Genomic DNA, 16,763 nt, shown 5'->3' with positions numbered 1-16,763 from the left:
TAAGCGAAATAAGTCAGACAGAAAAAGCAGAGAACCCTATGATTTCACTGATATGTGATATATGAACTGAAAACAACAAAAGAACAAGACAAACAAATGAGAAACAAAAACTCATAGACACAGAAAATACTTTAGTGGTTACCAGAGGGTAAGGGGGGAGGGAGGTGGTAGATGAAGGTAAAGGGGATCAAATATATGGTGATGGAAGGAGAACTGACTCTGGGTGAACACACAATGGGATTTATAGATGATGTAATATAGAATTGTACACCTATGAAATATATGTAACTTTACTGAAATCTATGTAACTTGACTAACAATTGTCACCCCAATAAACTTTAATTAAAAAAAAACAAAAAGTCATTGCCAAGTGCTGGACCTAGGCAGGGGTATAATCCATAGTCCTTTCCCTAAAAGAGCATACGATGACTGCTCCCAGAGGACTGGGGGACAGAGAATGGAATTGCACCTCCTGGAGGAGGTGCAATCTGGGTGGGCTTTTAAGGAACTAAGGGAAAACAAAGATCAAGAAATTCGAGGAGGGGCCGGCCCGGTGGCCCAGGAGGTTAGAGCTCCATGCTCCTAACTCCAAAGGCTGCCGGTTCAATTCCCACATGGGCCAGGGGGCTCTCAACCACAAGGTTGCCAGTTCAACCCCTCAAGTCCCACAAGGGATGGTGAGCAGTGCCCCTGCAACTAGCAGTGGTAACTGGACAAGGAGCTGAGCTGCGCACAACTAAGACTGAAAGGACAACAACTTCACTTGGAAAAAAAGGCCTGGAAGTACACACTGTTCCCCAAGAAATTGGAGGGGGAGGAAGGATCTAAACAAAGATGGAGGTGTCTGTGGAACAGTTACGAGCACTGAGTACATCAGTTTGGTAAATGAGCAGCTGGTCAGATTGGAGACAGAGGACCAGAAGAAGTGGTGCAAGTCTGGCCAAGGGAGAGGCACACAGGGCTTCATACATCCTGTCCCTCAAAGGTGCAACCCAAAGAACTGGACACCACTTGATTCTGATTTCAAGAAGGGTCATTTCTGCAGTGTAACCTTACCAGCTTACTCTCTTCATAAAATTCTATGTGCCCCAAAGGCTCAGCACCCTGGCTGGGATTCCAGAAATGACACAGTCCCGCTCCCCACCACAGGCCAGGCTCACCCCATCACCTCACCGTTCTCGGAGGAAGGTGCAGCAGGCGTCTTTGATGCTCTGCAGCTGCAGGAAGCTCGCCCCCATCAGCAGTGACTGGACGTTTTGCTGGTCGATGGCAAGGTGGCCGTTGTAGGCAAAGTTGATCAGAGCCTCCAGGGCACTGGAGGAAAGAGGAGAAAGGAAAGCTGCTCTTCAGAGATGCGTCCTGACCCACTGGAGATTCGGGCCCTATGTGAGCAGACATTAACACCTGGGCAATGGATGGGCCCCACCCTAAAACCCATTGAGCCCATGCCCTTTGAGAATCTATCTGAATGGAATAATGACTTCACCATAGCCAGACTCATTCTACTTCTTGTTTTTATTGCCCAAATAATTTTATAAGAGAAAATTCTAAAAAGAGAAAGCAAAACCCACAATCTCACTACTGAACAAGCCAACAGTGGCCACTTTTCTAGGCTCATTTTCAGTCCCTATTTTCCCACATGCATAAGTTGTACGGGTATAATCATGTAATACTTCTGAGGACCTTTCCCGTGTCACTACACTGCCTTCATGTTTATCATTTTTAGTGGCTGCTATATAGTATTTCAGTATGTACATATGCTATAATTTATTTCCTTTGTTGGTAGGCATAATAGCTATTACCATCTTATTGCCATCATGTTTCTGGATTATTATTTCTTTGGGATAAATTTCCAGAATGAGATTCCCAACATTTTAGTCTCCCTTCCAATTCACACTGAGAAGGAAATCCAAATTCTGTCTTTGGGCTGCCTGTGGTCTGGCCCCTCTCTGTCTCTCTGACCTCGTCACCTTCCTCTCTGTTCCCTCTCACTCTATTCCGACATACTGAACACACTCTCACCTCAGGGCCTTTGCACTGGCTGCTCCCTCTGTTTGGAGGGCTCTTCCCCCAGATGGCTCACTCCCTCACTTCAATTAAGGTCTCGGCTCAAATGCCACCTCATCAGAGGCCTTCCCTGATCACCCTGAAATAGCACAGACCCCCATCATCATTTGCTAGCTTTACTCTGCTTTACTTTTCTGACATCACTTTCACTTCCCAGCCATATCATGCGTGCATGTTCGTTGCCAGTTCCCCGCTCTTAGAAAGTTGGCACAAGAGGTACTTTGTGTTTTCTCGAAGCTGTACCTCAGTGCCTGCGTCAGCACACGTCACAGGTTCTCAATCTACCTCTGGATTGTGCATAGTGATGGACACGGCTCCTTCAGAGACAGACCTCAGAGAAGGGAGTGTACAACTGCCCTCGGAGACCCGCTTCCGTGTCTCCTTATTACCACCTGGCCTGAGACTTCCGCCTTGCGGTGGATATACTCTGTGTATGTATTGGGGCAGATCGCCTCCAGTCATCCAGAGGGTACCACAGTTTCCTAGCTCCTTTCCCGAGTCTTCACCATTGTGAGATTAAGAAGTTAGGCAACAAATGACAGGTTACTGGCTAGTGTTTTAGAGTCACTGGTTTGTTTACTGTCCTCCCCCCACCCCACCCCCGAGTCACCTTGTGTGTCTTGTTTGCTGCTGCATTCCCAGACCCCAGAACAATGCCAGGCACATACGGTAGTAGGTGTGTAGGGGACCCCTGGATATAGCCGAGGCCAGACACACACAGTCTTAGTGCACAGACTTGTAGCACAGTATTTTAAGTCACATAAACAGGGCTTTTCCTTTTAAGGCACAAAAAGTCATGTGTATGAATATGTTTACATAAAGTCTTCAGACAGAAATCGGGAAAATATTTCTGTGAAGAGAGTATAGTAGTAAGTGACTCTAGATGTAAGGGCAGCTTTAAGTGCTTCAATTATGTGATTTCAGGGCTTTGGTACTGCCTCCTGCCCCTAAAATTACTCTAGGGCAGAATTTTTCAATCTCGGCACTACTGACGTTTGGGGCCAATATTATTCTTTGTTATGGAGGGCTGTCTTCGATGAAAGACGTTTAGACAGGACAACCTTTGAGCTTGAACCACGATTTCTGCTACCTTCTAGAACTGCATTGCCCCATAGAGTAGCCATTAGCCACACATGGCTATTTAAAATTACATTTAAATTAATTCAAATTAAATACAATTTAGAATTCAGTTCCTCAGTCCCACTAGTCACATTTCAAGTGCTCATAGCTACATTTGGATAGCGGCTACCATTCCGGAAAGTACCAATAGAAAATTTCCATCATTGCAAAACGTTGAGAAGGGTAATGAATGAAGACACTTATTTGGAAAACTATTCTGCCAGTTAAATTGGCTAGCACAGAAAAATGAGAAGAATTATATACCACCACCTTTGTTCCCGTCTTAGTTAAAAAAAAAAGTCTTTTGGACTTAGTTCCTACTAAACATGTACCCTAGTACAGTAAAAACCCATCAAAACTCTCCTCATTTTAACCCTGTCTCAGGTCACCAGCTGAGGCGCTAACTTGTTTACAAATTACCTACTATGTGAGTGGAACATGCTAGATACAGATACTGTATCCTGCGGCAGCCCCCCAAATGGCAGCAGGCACAAGGCTGACACTGCTCCTGGAAGCAGCCTGTGACACCCAATGGACGGGGTGTGGTACCTCGGGTCCATCCCTTGCATGACAATTTCATCCTGCTTGCACTCCATCATGTCATTTGTGAACATAGCGTGGAAGTACGGGATGGAGGCCGCTAAGACGATCCGATGAGCACTGAATTTGTGGTCCCCAATCTGCGGGCAAAATGAAACACGAAGACAGATACTGAGGAACACAGATACAAAGACCCAATCTGCCCCTTCCACAGCTTAACACTCTGCCCATGGGAATGCTTCTGGGGACATCCCACGATATGATAGCCAAGGCTTATCATGCAGACCCTCAAGTACCTTAAATTCAATGTACTCAGTTACAATAAAGAATGCAAACACATTTTAATGAGGTATTAAAACGGTTAAAAAATGTAAGCCTGAATGCTTCGACCGGTCGTTTGTACTTATATGGCAGTCTTCACTGCACCCCTCCCAACTTCCACACCAACTCAAAGACCTGATTTCTACAACACTTGATTCTGATCCCAGTTTGCTTAGAAGGCAGATGAAACGGACAAACCAGACAAGAACCCTGGAGCTCCTAGCAGTAGGTTCCTCAGGAAGGGGAAACACATAGTGACAGGAAAAGATGAGGAAAAACGAGACCAAACTTGAATACGGGGTGCACGTGGAGATTAAGGGAAGAGCAGGCATTGTGGGCACAAACGATGGCGGGGTGGTGTCCCTGGGTACCCAGGAGGCTGGGGTAGACCACAAGGAAACGTCCTCGGCAGCACCCAGTGAAAGGGCACTGCTGTGAACCGGCTGGTGCTCTGTATGGCCCACGTGCTCGGGCGCCAGGCGCAGGGCTCACATGGGGATAGAGGCAAACTCCCCAGCTTGTGTCAACCCCTCACCGACACATCGTTAGCCCAGGGAATTCTGTAAAGTGCTGCTTTCCAACTACCTGCCAGAAGGATATTCCCTTTATAAGCTTTGCCATTTATAGCTCCAAGATGCATAAACATTACCACTTAAGAACTTTCCACTCTTCAGAAAGAGCAAAGCAGTTTCGCTTTCCTTCACCCAAGTTCCATATTAGTGAGATGCTCTTCTTTGTGTCACATCTAGGCCAGGATTCTATCTCAGGTTCTATCACTACGTCCCCTTTTTCACTGGACTTCAGGTTTCTTATCTGAACTACCCTTCAAGATCACACACACAATCTTCCAAGTACCAAGGGATCCTTGTTAGAATCAGATTCTCTGAGTTTCCCACATAATCCACATGTTCCTCGACTACTGGTGTCAGGGACGTTAAATGGCTGTGTGCGTTGGTGGTTTTTCATAATTAAAAAAGTACATACAAATATTTCTTAAAGTTGTTCCACAAGGCTTATAATGAAAACCGGCAGTTTCTAGTTCCGCTTCCTGCTCCCAGGGGCAACCTTTCTTCTGGTATTTGTTTCCACTTTTTTAAGTCACGTGCCTATAACATCACGTCCTGAATTTTCACTTTTAGTTATTACTTGTGGTAGTCAGTCTCCAAATAGGCCCCAATGATCCCTGCCTCCTGGTATTCACACCCTTGTGCAGTCCGCTCCCGCGGTATCTCAGGGTTGGTTTGTGTGACTGACAGAACACGTCAGAATGATGATGGCATGTCACATTAAAGGCTAGGTCATAAAAGGTACTGCAAATGCCTCTGTCTCTTCTGGATCACTTGCTCTTGGGGAAGGCAGATAACACACGCTGAGGAGTGGCCCATATGAAGAAGAACAGGCCTCCTCCTACCGCTACCCCAGTGAGCCCAGAAGAGGACCCATTAGTTTAGCTGGCTATAAAATTCTACATTGGGAATATTTTTTTCTGACAGAATTTTGAGGGTATTGCTCCATTGTCTTCTATGTTGTTGCTCTTGAGAAATCTAATGCTATTTTGAATAGTAACCCTAAATATGTGACTGTTCTTTTAGAAGCTTTTAGGACTTTCTCTTTATTCTCAGAGTTCTGAAATCTTACAAGGGCTGTACCCTGATGTTGGTTTTTTCCATTTATTGTACTGTATCAATCTATAGACATTATTTTAGTTCTGGAAATATCTTTTCAGACCATTTCTTTGATAATTTCCTCTACTCTGTTGCCTATTTTTTTCCTTCCTAAGTTTCTATCAGTCAGATGTTAGAACTTTTAGAATGATCCTCTATTTTTTTTTTTTTTTTTACTGGTTCTCTCCTATTTTCCATCTTGAAAGAGATGATCTATTCCAGGAATTTTCTTCAACTTTGTCTCCAGTATTTCTGTGTTGTAGCTTTTTATACTGGCTATCATATATTTAATTTCCAAGAGGTCTTTCTTATTTTCTGAAGGTTCCTTTTATTTAAAGAATCTTGTTCATCTTTTCTTTTCTAATCTCTCTCAAATATTATAGTTAAATTTTCTTCTCCTCCTCCTCCCTGCTTTTACTGTTTCCTGAGTTCTTTTCTCTCCCATTTGTTTAGTCTTTGTCTTTTATGTTAGAGGCATTCTTAAAATGTCTCTTGATGCTTAGCATCTGCTCATACTTTTAGAAGCTGTTTGAAAGCTCTGTGTGGGGGTGGTGCTAGGGCTGTCAAATTATGGACTTCACATAAAGGTGTTCAGGCAAGAATCCACTATTTTATGGAGGACCCCTAGAAATAGTATGTTTAGAATGTTTTCTCTTGGGCTAATTTTATCAGAAGGATCTTCCCATCTTGCAAGGGAGTGTCTACCTGCAGATATTCTGGAAACTGGGTGAGAGAGGGGGATGATCCTACCATTCATTATTTATAACTTTGTCTTAAAGTCCTTATTTTCAGTTTTGCTCCATATTCCATCCCTTCTATGTTCGGTGTGCCTCTGGTTCAATATCTAAGACTAAAACACCCATCTCCTGAATGAGTGGGGGAGGGATTGTAGACATTTAATTATTTTTCACACAACTTTCAACTAATCTTCCTGTTTTCAGTATTTGGTTTCCTCAGTTCTGGAGCTATTCCAGGGTTCTGCATTACAAATCCTCTTTCTTCTTAGTTTCGACCCCTTGCAGGCACTTTCAGTTCCTCTGGCCCACTAAGTTCATCAAACATGCTTCCGGGCTTCAACATTCCATTGATTTCTCATTTGCTGAGATCTCTTCTCCCACTTACTATCATTCTAATGGGATGACAAAAGGTTTAAATGTGTTTTCAATTTGCTGTGTTAAACCACTATGTATTTATTTTTCATCTAGAAAGAAAACGAAGACAAAAGAACAAGCTGTATGTGCATGAATTGGGTGACCTGGTTTGCGAAACAATCTCAGCTAAAAAGACAAGCCTATCCGTCTTGGGATACGCTAGCCAGATTCCACCTGGATTCTGTGTTAAGGGGAACAACAGATTTGTCTTTACCTAGAAGAAGCAGACCAACATGGGAAAGGGTTTGGAAACTACATCTTCTGAGGAACAGCTAAAGCATAGCTAGTTTGAAAAGATAATTTGGGTGGGGACACAATACTTGTCCTCAAATCCTAGAAGGGTTATCCCATGGATGAGGGCAGATCTAGATAAGATTTTAGTTTATTTTAAAGAATAAGAGACAATCACCTAAGAATGTTTAGGGGAGTCCTTCACTAGTTCTAAAACTATTAAGGGACCTTCTAACTCTACTATACAGGGATACTACATGTTTGTGAAAAGCTTTAAAAAACCCAATTATTCTCATTTATAATCTCAGGGTTTTTGGGGGGTTTTTTTGTAAAGATTTTATTGGGGAAGGGAAACTAGACTTTATTGGGGAAGAGTGTGTACTTCCAGGACTTTTTTCCAACTCAAGTTGTCCTTTCAATCTTAGTTGTGGAGGGCACAGCTCAGCTCCAGGTCCAGTTGCCATTGTTAGTTGCAGAGGGCACAGCCCACCATCCCTTGTGTGGGTCGAACTGGCAACCTTGTGGTTGAGAGCCCGCGCTCCAACCAACTGAGCCATCCAGGAGGCAGCTCAGCTCAAGGTGCCGTGTTCAATCTTAGTTGCAGGAGGCAGAGCCCACTATCCCTTGCGGGAGTCGAGGAATTGAACTGGCAACCTTGTGGTTGAGAGCCCACTGGCCATGTGGGAATCGAACCAGCAGCCTTCGGAGTTAAGAGCACGGAGCTCTAACCGCCTGAGCCACTGGGCTGACCCCTATAATCTCAGTTTTTAAAATGTCGCTTTAAAAAAAACCCAGAGGATCATTTATTAAGTTTCTTTTGATAAATATCCATTATACAATTCTCACTGTATTTCTCACAGCAACTTTCCACATTAAGTAGCTACTGTGAATTCTATTTTATAAGTGACGAATCTATAGAAGAGTTACTATAGAAGTTAAGTAGCTATTATGTGAAAAAGGAATTATGCTTGAGTTGTTTACCAGTGGAGTTTGAGAGGGACTCAGTAAATAATACCTCCTCCCAGCTCATTTCAGCCAGCTGAGACAATTTTTAAAATTAAAATTAAAAACCTAAGCACGTGATAAAATTATATAGAATTAAATAGATACAAGAGAATAAAAGTAAAACTTGGAAGATCTGAAGAAGAGTGGTGGATATCCTAGCTGTGATACTGTACCAGAGTTCTGCAACATATTACTACTGGGGGAGACTGGACAAAGGGTACATGGGATCTCACTGTTATTTCTTATAACCACATGGGAATCTACAATTATCTCAAAATAAAAAGTTCATTTTTAAAAAGTGACAAAACAAATGGGAAATCAAAATATTCTTTTGTTTTTGGGGGCTGGCCGGTGGCTCAGACGGTTAGAGCTCCATGCTCCTAACTCCGAAGGCTGGCGGTTCGATTCCCACAAGGGTCAATGGGCTCTCAACCACAAGGTTGCCAGTTCAATTCCTCGACTCCCGCAAGGGATGGTGGGCGGCGCCCCCTGCAACTAAGATTGAACACGGCACCTTGAACTGAACTTGCTCAGCTCCCGGATGGCTCAGTTGGTTGGAGCGCGGGCTCTTAACCACAAGGTTGCTGGATTGACTCCCGCAAGGGATGAGGGTCTGTGCCCCCTGCAACTAGAAAACGGCAACTGGACCTGGAGCTGAGCTGCGCCCTCCACAACTAAGACTGAAAGGACAACCTGAAGCTGAACGGCACCCTCCACAACAAAGATTGAAAGGACTACTTGACTTGGAAAAAAGTCCTGGAAGTACACACTGTTCCCCAATAAAGTCCTGTTCCCCTTCCCCAATAAAATCTTTATATATATATATATATATATATATATATTCTTTTATTTCTGATCAATCTAATAGCTTATATAGGATGACAAGTGTGCTCCCTATTTTAACATCTTGAATTACATAGGCTCATGCAAGGCTACTTTCTCCACTGATCTGCAATTATACACTGTTGCCTGAAATCTCTCCTCTTCCCCATACTTAAGGTGGCAAAGAAATGTGAATTGGTGCCAACAGAATTTAGGGAAAAAAAATTCAATACGCAACACATAAATGGTTGGTGAGAAAAGTTAAGGCTATTTGGCATACATCCCTACCTATAATCACATTTCTCTCTTCCTACCTCTGAAACAATACTTATGATTATGTAACCATAAAGTATTATCAATGAAATGGAATCAGACAGCAAATGTAAAATATTGGGAAGAGCCAGGTTCAAAGTGCAAGACAGGACAGAGGGAAAGAAATGAATCTATGTTGTAACAAAATGCTTTGAACTGAACGAGCTAAACTCATGAACACGTGTGGGAGCTGCCTGGGCTGGACTGGAGATTAGGTCTCTGTGGACACAGTATACACCCAGGGCTTGGCCTCCCACTATCACTTAATCAGCATGTGTGTCAGCACCGGCCACTTAACCATTGTGGGATGACTGGCAATGCCCAGCACCTACCAAACAAATTAGGGGAATCACAGGACTTCCTAGGTACATCCAACACCTCCAAATTTGCTTCTAAGAAAAAAAATCAATTCAATCTGGAACACCCAAAACACTTCCACTAAAACTGCAGCAACGACTCAGCACTCAAGCCACTTGGCTTCTATAATGAGTGGATACGGAAACTTGTTATGAGCAGAGGCTCTGTATAATATGACCTGAAGACTAAAACTGAAACCTTCCTGCTTGCTTCAAGGGTTCCTCCGTATTGCTTTTATTATTAAGCTCCTGTAACTTTAATACCTGTTAACAGCTTTGTTTGGAAAATGAAAAGAGCTAATGGAATTACTTAAAGGGGAGGAAGATTAGGGTCTAAAACTCAATGGGTAACTTAAATGCGCACATCTTGCAACTTCACTGTCCTGTACTTGGTTTTTAAAATCATCCACTATGCCTTTGATAAATGTTAAAAATCAAATGATTCAAGTATAGGCATGAAAAGGAAAATAACGTGCACCTGGGAGAATAGATAGGGCACCCCAGAACTCTCCGTTTCACTCGAAGCTTGTTAGGAAATGAGGGAACAGTAGTAAGGACGGATGTGCAAGTTGGTGAGGCCTCTCCACGCAGGGAGAGCAGGAACCGGAAGTGCCACTCACTCAGGTCAGGAATGCACACAAGGGGAGCCTGCGGGTAGAAGATCGAGTCCTGTTATGGACAAGCTGACATCGAGGGCTTGGGAGACATCCAAACAGAGACACTACGCAGGAAATGGATGAATTAGTATGGAACAGAGATGAGTCTAGGCTCAACTGACACTTCTGGAAGTCATGAGTTGTAGAGACACGGAAGAAATCACTCAAGGAGGCTCAGAATTCGACGAGGGTGTAAGACAGCCTGGCGGAAGGCCAACAATTAAAGATCACCCAGTGGAGGATAAATCTACAAAGGAGACTGAGAAGGAAAGCACTGAAAGAAAGAACGGCAAAAGGAGCAGGGAAGCAGGGAGGTCTGGAGGTAGAAAAGCATGCAGGGGCAGCGGTGGGACACACTGCCACCAGGCAGGCAGGGTGGCACAACCACTGCAGTCAGAAGGCCCTCACCAGCTACGTTACCTCAGATAGGCCTGTCCGACCTATCAAATGAGATCATTCCTACTTATCTGACTTCTCAAGAGTTTTGGAGATCAAACAAAGGTGTACGAGAATGGTTGATGTAAACATCATCTGACCAAATCACCAGGGTCACTCCAAATTCCTGAAGTTTCGGTGGGAAAAAAGTGTTGTCCTGTGCAGCCGAAGCTGACGTTGCTGCCAATCGCGGGTCTTGTCTGAAGGGACGGATCTGTGATTTGTCCCAGCCTGGCCACCAATGGAATATGACACAAGGGCACATTCGCAAACCTGCCAGAGGTGCTCCGTGATGGGGAATAGATGACGAATAACTGCATGGATGGGCTTTGGAGCAGACTGGAGCTATTTAACTTTTTCTGAGAGGGGCCTCAGAATGGCAATGTTGGCATCATGAAGTGATATATAATACGTGTGACAACACCTAGCACAGCATCAGGCAATTAGCAAAGATTTAACAAACGTTTTTGTTGCACCCAGCTGGAAACAACAGTCGTTAAAAACCTAAGATATAAATAACTGAGGTCCTCGTAAGTTCAGTCTGATTAACAGAACCTTGGTCCAGAGACGAAAACTGTGGATTTTAGGGCCAGCTCTACTATAGATATAAGCAAGTTGCCCAATTTTACCATGTTTCAGGTTTCCATATTAGAATACACGATTTTACTTATGGGGGCACAGCAAGGAATACAGTAAAAACAAACAAACAAACAAACAAAAACCACAACTGACATTCTCAAGAGACGCTCTATAAATACTGGTAAATGTTATTGCAATCAATCACTCTATCAGACAATATTAGAAAGCACAGCAATAAAGGCCAAAGCACTGGCCAATCCCTTCATGTGTGCCCACCCCAGGAGAGACCGTGGTACATACAAATGGTACACATGGTACATACAAATGCAGCAGCTTCCAGGCCAGCTGCTCCCTTTCGTGGGCCCAGGTAAATCTCTTCCCCTTCACCCTGAGCCTCAGTGTCTTCATCTGTGAGTAAGGGGCTTAAACTGGATGGGGCTTCTCAACAGGTAGTAGTTGTGTTCGTAACAGAAGCTTATACGAATTCAGGAGAGCTTTTCTTTTTGATCATGATGACATCCACATATGTCTGAAAAGTAACCAGACACACATATAACAGACATCATTTATCTCGCCTACAGATGGCTGCACCTGTGGATTTGAGGGTCCCTTGCAATAACTACGGAACCCCATGGAATATGAACCCCTGTACCAGAGGTCCTCCGAGGGCCCTCCTGGTTAGTAGAGTCTAAAACTGTAACTGAGCAAAAGGACCAAGAAATCCTGAGTACCTCAACGTCTACCCAAGTGTCGATTTGCCGCGCGCACGCACCCTCCTTCCCATTTTCTTTCTTGGAAAGACTGGGAACCTTTCTATGCCCAGCCCTGCCCTGGTGGTATCTTTGAAGCAACACAGATAGTGTAGCATGACACCACAAATTCTGTTCCCTGTCACAGGCAGCTGGGGTTCAAGAATCAACCAGCTGCTTATTCAAGCAGGAAAAGCAGCAGGGCAAGATCTGAGCTGGAAGCCATCTGAGACAGGTGTTCCCAAAGAGAGCAAAAGACATGGCCACGACAGATTTCTTTTGGATGGGAAACATTTTGACACTGTTGCTCCTGCCCTCAAGGAGCTCACAGTGAACAGAAATCAAACAGCAGTGAGCAGTTCAGTGTCCAGCCCGCGCAGGCAGATTCCCCTTGGTATCGGCGGGCTTTAGGATGAAGCTTTTAGGCAGTCACAGAGAGGCTGAAAGTGCGTAACAAGCAGCAATCCGTAATTTTACTGAGGCACAGATTTGAATCATGAAGGGTACGAAGCTGGTGTGTAAGAATGAGTCTGCAAAATGGGTACGTACTAGCGGTGGAGTAATCTCTAAAATTCCTTTAGTCTAGAAAGTCAGTAATTATAAATTCTTTAAGACAGATACCACATCAGGGTAGATTAGAACAGGTACTCTGGAGCTAAATTACCCAGGTATAAACCTAGGTTCTGCCATTTCCTGGTTTTGTAAACCTGGCCTAGTTACTCAACCTCTCTGTGCCTCGATTTATACATTTGCAAAATGGGGTAAATAGTACCTCCCCTGCCTCATGGGATTTGTCATGCAGGAGGGCATGCGGGGTCTCTAGTCCTGCTCCCCACATAAGAACGCAGGATAAGGTGAGGCCAAAAAGGAACACCCACGGAGCCACAGATAAGGCAGTCATACAACTATAGTCTCGCTGGTGGCTGGGTTGGAGACACAAGAAGCAGGAGCCACACGATCTGCAACCTGCCCGTCTACTACTCTGCAGTCCGCAACCCGCACTCCGCCGTGCTAACTGCAATCCACGCTTGCTAGCTCAGCCACCATCTTCTTGCTAGCCCCCATTTTTCTGCTAGCATAGCCACGGCAGTTATATTAGTGGCCAAAAGCTCACTGGTTACAGCTGACGGCCAACTAGCCACAGCTGATGGCCATCCAATCACAGTTGATGGCCATTTACTACCCGAGCCAGCACCTTTCCACGTGAGGCCAAGAGCCTGGAAACTGCACTCCTGGCTCTGTCCCCACAGGGTTATTGTGAGGATTAAATTAGCTAATATCTGTAAGGCATTTAAAACGGTGCATGGCACAGATTAAGTGTTACATAACTGCTTGTTAAATAAATAAAATGTCCTCAATTTAGAACTTTATGGAAGTTATTTTCAAGACCTTTAGAGAAGGAGTCAGTAAACTACGGTTTATGGGCCAAAATCTGGACTGCCTCTTTTTTTGTGCAGCCCATGAGCTAAGAGTAGTTTTTATATTTTTATATCGTTGGAAAAAAATTAAAAGACTAACATTTCATGACATATGAAATTATAGGAAATCTATTTATAGATGATGTAATACAGAATTGTACAGCTCAAATCTATGTAATTTTACTAACAAATGTCACCCCAATAAATGAAAAAGAAAAAGAAATTATACGAAATCTAAATTTCAGTGTCCACATATAAAGCTTTATTGGAGCACAGACACCCATACAATGGCAAAGTTGAGTAGCTGTTACAGTGACCAACAGCCTGCAAAGCAAAAAATATTTACTATCTGCCCCTTAACAGAAAAAGTTGCTGACTTCTGCTCCAGAGTCACAGGGAACAAATATTATGAAGAGGGGCATGAACACGTTCTCTAGAAAGGAGAAGATACTGATCACCTACCCGAGACCCCCCCACACCACACCAGATTTTCTGCTGGTGTTCATAGACTCCCTTTGCTAAACGAGTAGGAACTGTCTGTACTTTGTGGAATTCAATACTGAGATAAACAGTGTCTTAAAATGCTTGCTCCTTTTAAAAAGAAAATGAGCTCAACCTGAAACAGAAGCATTCACATGAGCCGTTAATGGCTTGTATGGGCCTACCACCAGCAATGTGCCTTTTTAAAAAACTTTAGTTTCTTAACCAGTTACACAATTATTCTCTTTCTCCATTCCCCTCCCACCCCATGGAGTTTAACTGCTAATCAGCCTCAGCAATAATGCAGCCTTGTACACCAGAATTGTGGGCAGGGGCCTCCACGGAGACCCAAAGCATCTGCCTTCCCACCCCAGGTACCAACCAATCCTCTACCTGAGTCAGCAACCACAGAGCACCAGGTCAGCTCCGCCCAGCTCCTACCCCAACCAAAATCCAGTTCAGATGTCAGATGAGGCAGGCTAGTCCGTGTTTCAGATGTGAAGTCTCAGTCTCAAGTACTGTACTTCTCTGTTTTTACCTATGCCAGTGCATTTCAAATTCCTTGAGGGTAATAATAGCTCAGTAAATATTCATTGAAATCACAATACCAACTCTATCCTCAATAGCAGCCCAGAAAATCAACAAATCCCTGTGAAATAATTAACCCCACGGAAAAGACAGCAGTTTCATTAAAGGCGATAGTCAAAATGGACCACAGGTTCTCTCTATTAAATTTAGAAAACAGTATCGGAGACTGAGCAGGAAGCATTGTGATTTTCTCCTCATTTCCTTCAAATTTTTCTTACATATAAAAATAGGGATGGTAAATCTTTAAGTAATCGTAACACTTGAGGGCTATTATAACAATCTATTATTATTATTTACTAATTATTAACTAGATATAATAAATATCTCTATAGCTATATAATATAAAGCTATTAAGTACATATCAATAATGTCATAGTAACATATTAACTCTCAATTCCCTATATATAATATTATGATGAGGCTCTATTAATAAGCTATTTTAGCTTACTTGAAGGTTAATAGAAAATACCTATGGTTTCTACCCATGTCAGTAAAAACCATCCAAAAACATATGACTCTATCTCATGTCAGCTCTGGCCAGTGCTCCTGACCTTCTGGGAGCGTCTCCTATCTTCATTCCAACGACACTATACAACACATGACCTAAGCCCGACCAATTGGACCCTACCTCAGGATTTTTCACATGAGAAAGAAACAAGAGGTACAGTCCCTCCAGGGAAGCAAGGAGACATCAGATGCGCCATCACCCTCCACGTGTGGCCCAGCAGTCTGCTGTGGAAGGAGGGTGCTGACTACGAAGGAAAGAGTCTTGGCAGCATTTCAGTCCCCCCAGCCCATTATCAACCCTGTCTTTTCTGCAGTTTGACATGAGCCAATAAATACTGGTCTTCTGAGGCTAGTTCTGCCCTTCAGAGCCAGAATTCTGAGCACTGCGGCCCAGAGCAAGCCCTGGGGAAATTCAGAGAAGGGGAAGTTCCTGCCTGGTCTTAGTAGAGGGGCTACAACTATTATAAAAGTAGCTTCAGTTCTGATTGGACCCTTCTGGTGCCTCAAGGCCCCCATTCTGCTCACCAGTCTTGGACTAAAGGACCCCATTTGTAAAAACACCGGGTGATGGCACCCACTACAGGTACCAAGGGCATAAGGCAGACACAGTGTTTTACTGACTGGGAACTCTGTGGGTACACAGAAGAGGTCGACAGGTATCTTTTGCACGGATGACTCATTTGTTGAATTCCTAGCAGTTTCCCCTCTTGGAAAGTTATCATGACTTTGGACAGGGATAACCAAACCACCATTTGAACCCCCACTGTAACTCTGAGGTATGTGACCTGCCTGAGGTCAGAAGGATCAGAACAAGGGCCACTTCCGTCCTCTTCTGTAAGTCTGAACAGTAGATGCTGAGAAATGTTGCTCCTTCCCCACAAATCCACCTTCCATTTCTCCCATCATAATGATATCCTGATCATTAGCCCTGAAACTAATAAGGAAATTGAATTTGTAACTTTAAAACTCCCGAAAAGGAGATATCCAGGCTCAAATGGGTTCATTAGAAGTTTCACTAAATATTAAAAAACTAATAATACCAATTTTAAACAATCTCTTCTAGAAAATAGAAGAGGTGGGGACAACTCCTAATTCCTATTATGAAGCCCGTATTAGCCGAATATCAAAACTAGACAAAGATAGTACAAGTAAAACAACAGACCAATATTCCGCATGAATATAGATGCAGAAATCCTTAACAAAATATTAGCAAATAGAATTCAGCAACATAAAAAACAGAATTATATACTGTGACCAAGTAGGGTTTATTCCAGGGATTCATGTCAGGTTCAATATTCAAAATCAATCAATGTAATCCACCATATTAACAAGCTAAACAAAGGAAAAAGAAGTCACACGATCCTCTTAATTGATGTAGAAAAAGCATTTGACAAAATTCAACACCAATTCATGATAAACACTCTCAAAACAACAGAAACAGAGGGGAATTTCCTCAACTTGATAAATAACATCTACGAAAAACCTTTAGCTAACATCATACGTATTTGCTAAAAAAGACAATGTTCTCCCATAAGATGCAGAAAAAGTCAAGGGTGCCCACTCTCACCACTGCTATTTAACAGAATCCTGGAAGTTTTAGCCAGTACAGTAAGGCAACAAAGTGAAATAAACGGAATATATATCAGAAAATATGAAATAAAACTATTTCTGTCTGCCAATCACATGATGGTTTATGTAGAAAATCCAAAGCAATCCACAAAAAACAAAAAAAACAACCCACCTAGAACTAATAAGTGAGTTCG

The 16,763-nt window shown here is 43.2% G+C and overlaps 1 protein-coding gene across 7 annotated transcripts in view; it reads right to left on the bottom strand.

Moving 5' to 3' along the window:
• KLHL18 (kelch like family member 18) overlaps positions 1–16,763 on the bottom strand; it is a 71,764-nt gene that overhangs the window by 17,045 nt on the left and 37,956 nt on the right. For 3 of the 7 annotated variants that reach the window (XM_081073220.1, XM_081073219.1, XM_081073218.1), the window contains 2 exons: positions 3,736–3,866; positions 1,174–1,314 (listed from right to left, as the gene is read on the bottom strand). In XM_081073220.1, coding sequence (XP_080929346.1) covers positions 1,174–1,314; positions 3,736–3,866 — 272 coding nt within the window. Of the gene's footprint in view, positions 1–1,173; positions 1,315–3,735; positions 3,867–11,580; positions 11,788–16,763 lie in introns of all 7 variants that reach the window. The other 4 variants (XM_081073222.1, XM_081073221.1, XM_081073224.1 and 1 more) reach the window with 2 other exon arrangements.

The sequence above is a fragment of the Rhinolophus hipposideros genome, assembly GCF_964194185.1.
Source record: "Rhinolophus hipposideros genome assembly, chromosome: 14".
Lineage (NCBI taxonomy): Eukaryota > Metazoa > Chordata > Mammalia > Chiroptera > Rhinolophidae > Rhinolophus > Rhinolophus hipposideros.
Note: the sequence above shows the minus strand (reverse complement) of the source record. Positions and strands in the feature narration are given on the sequence as shown.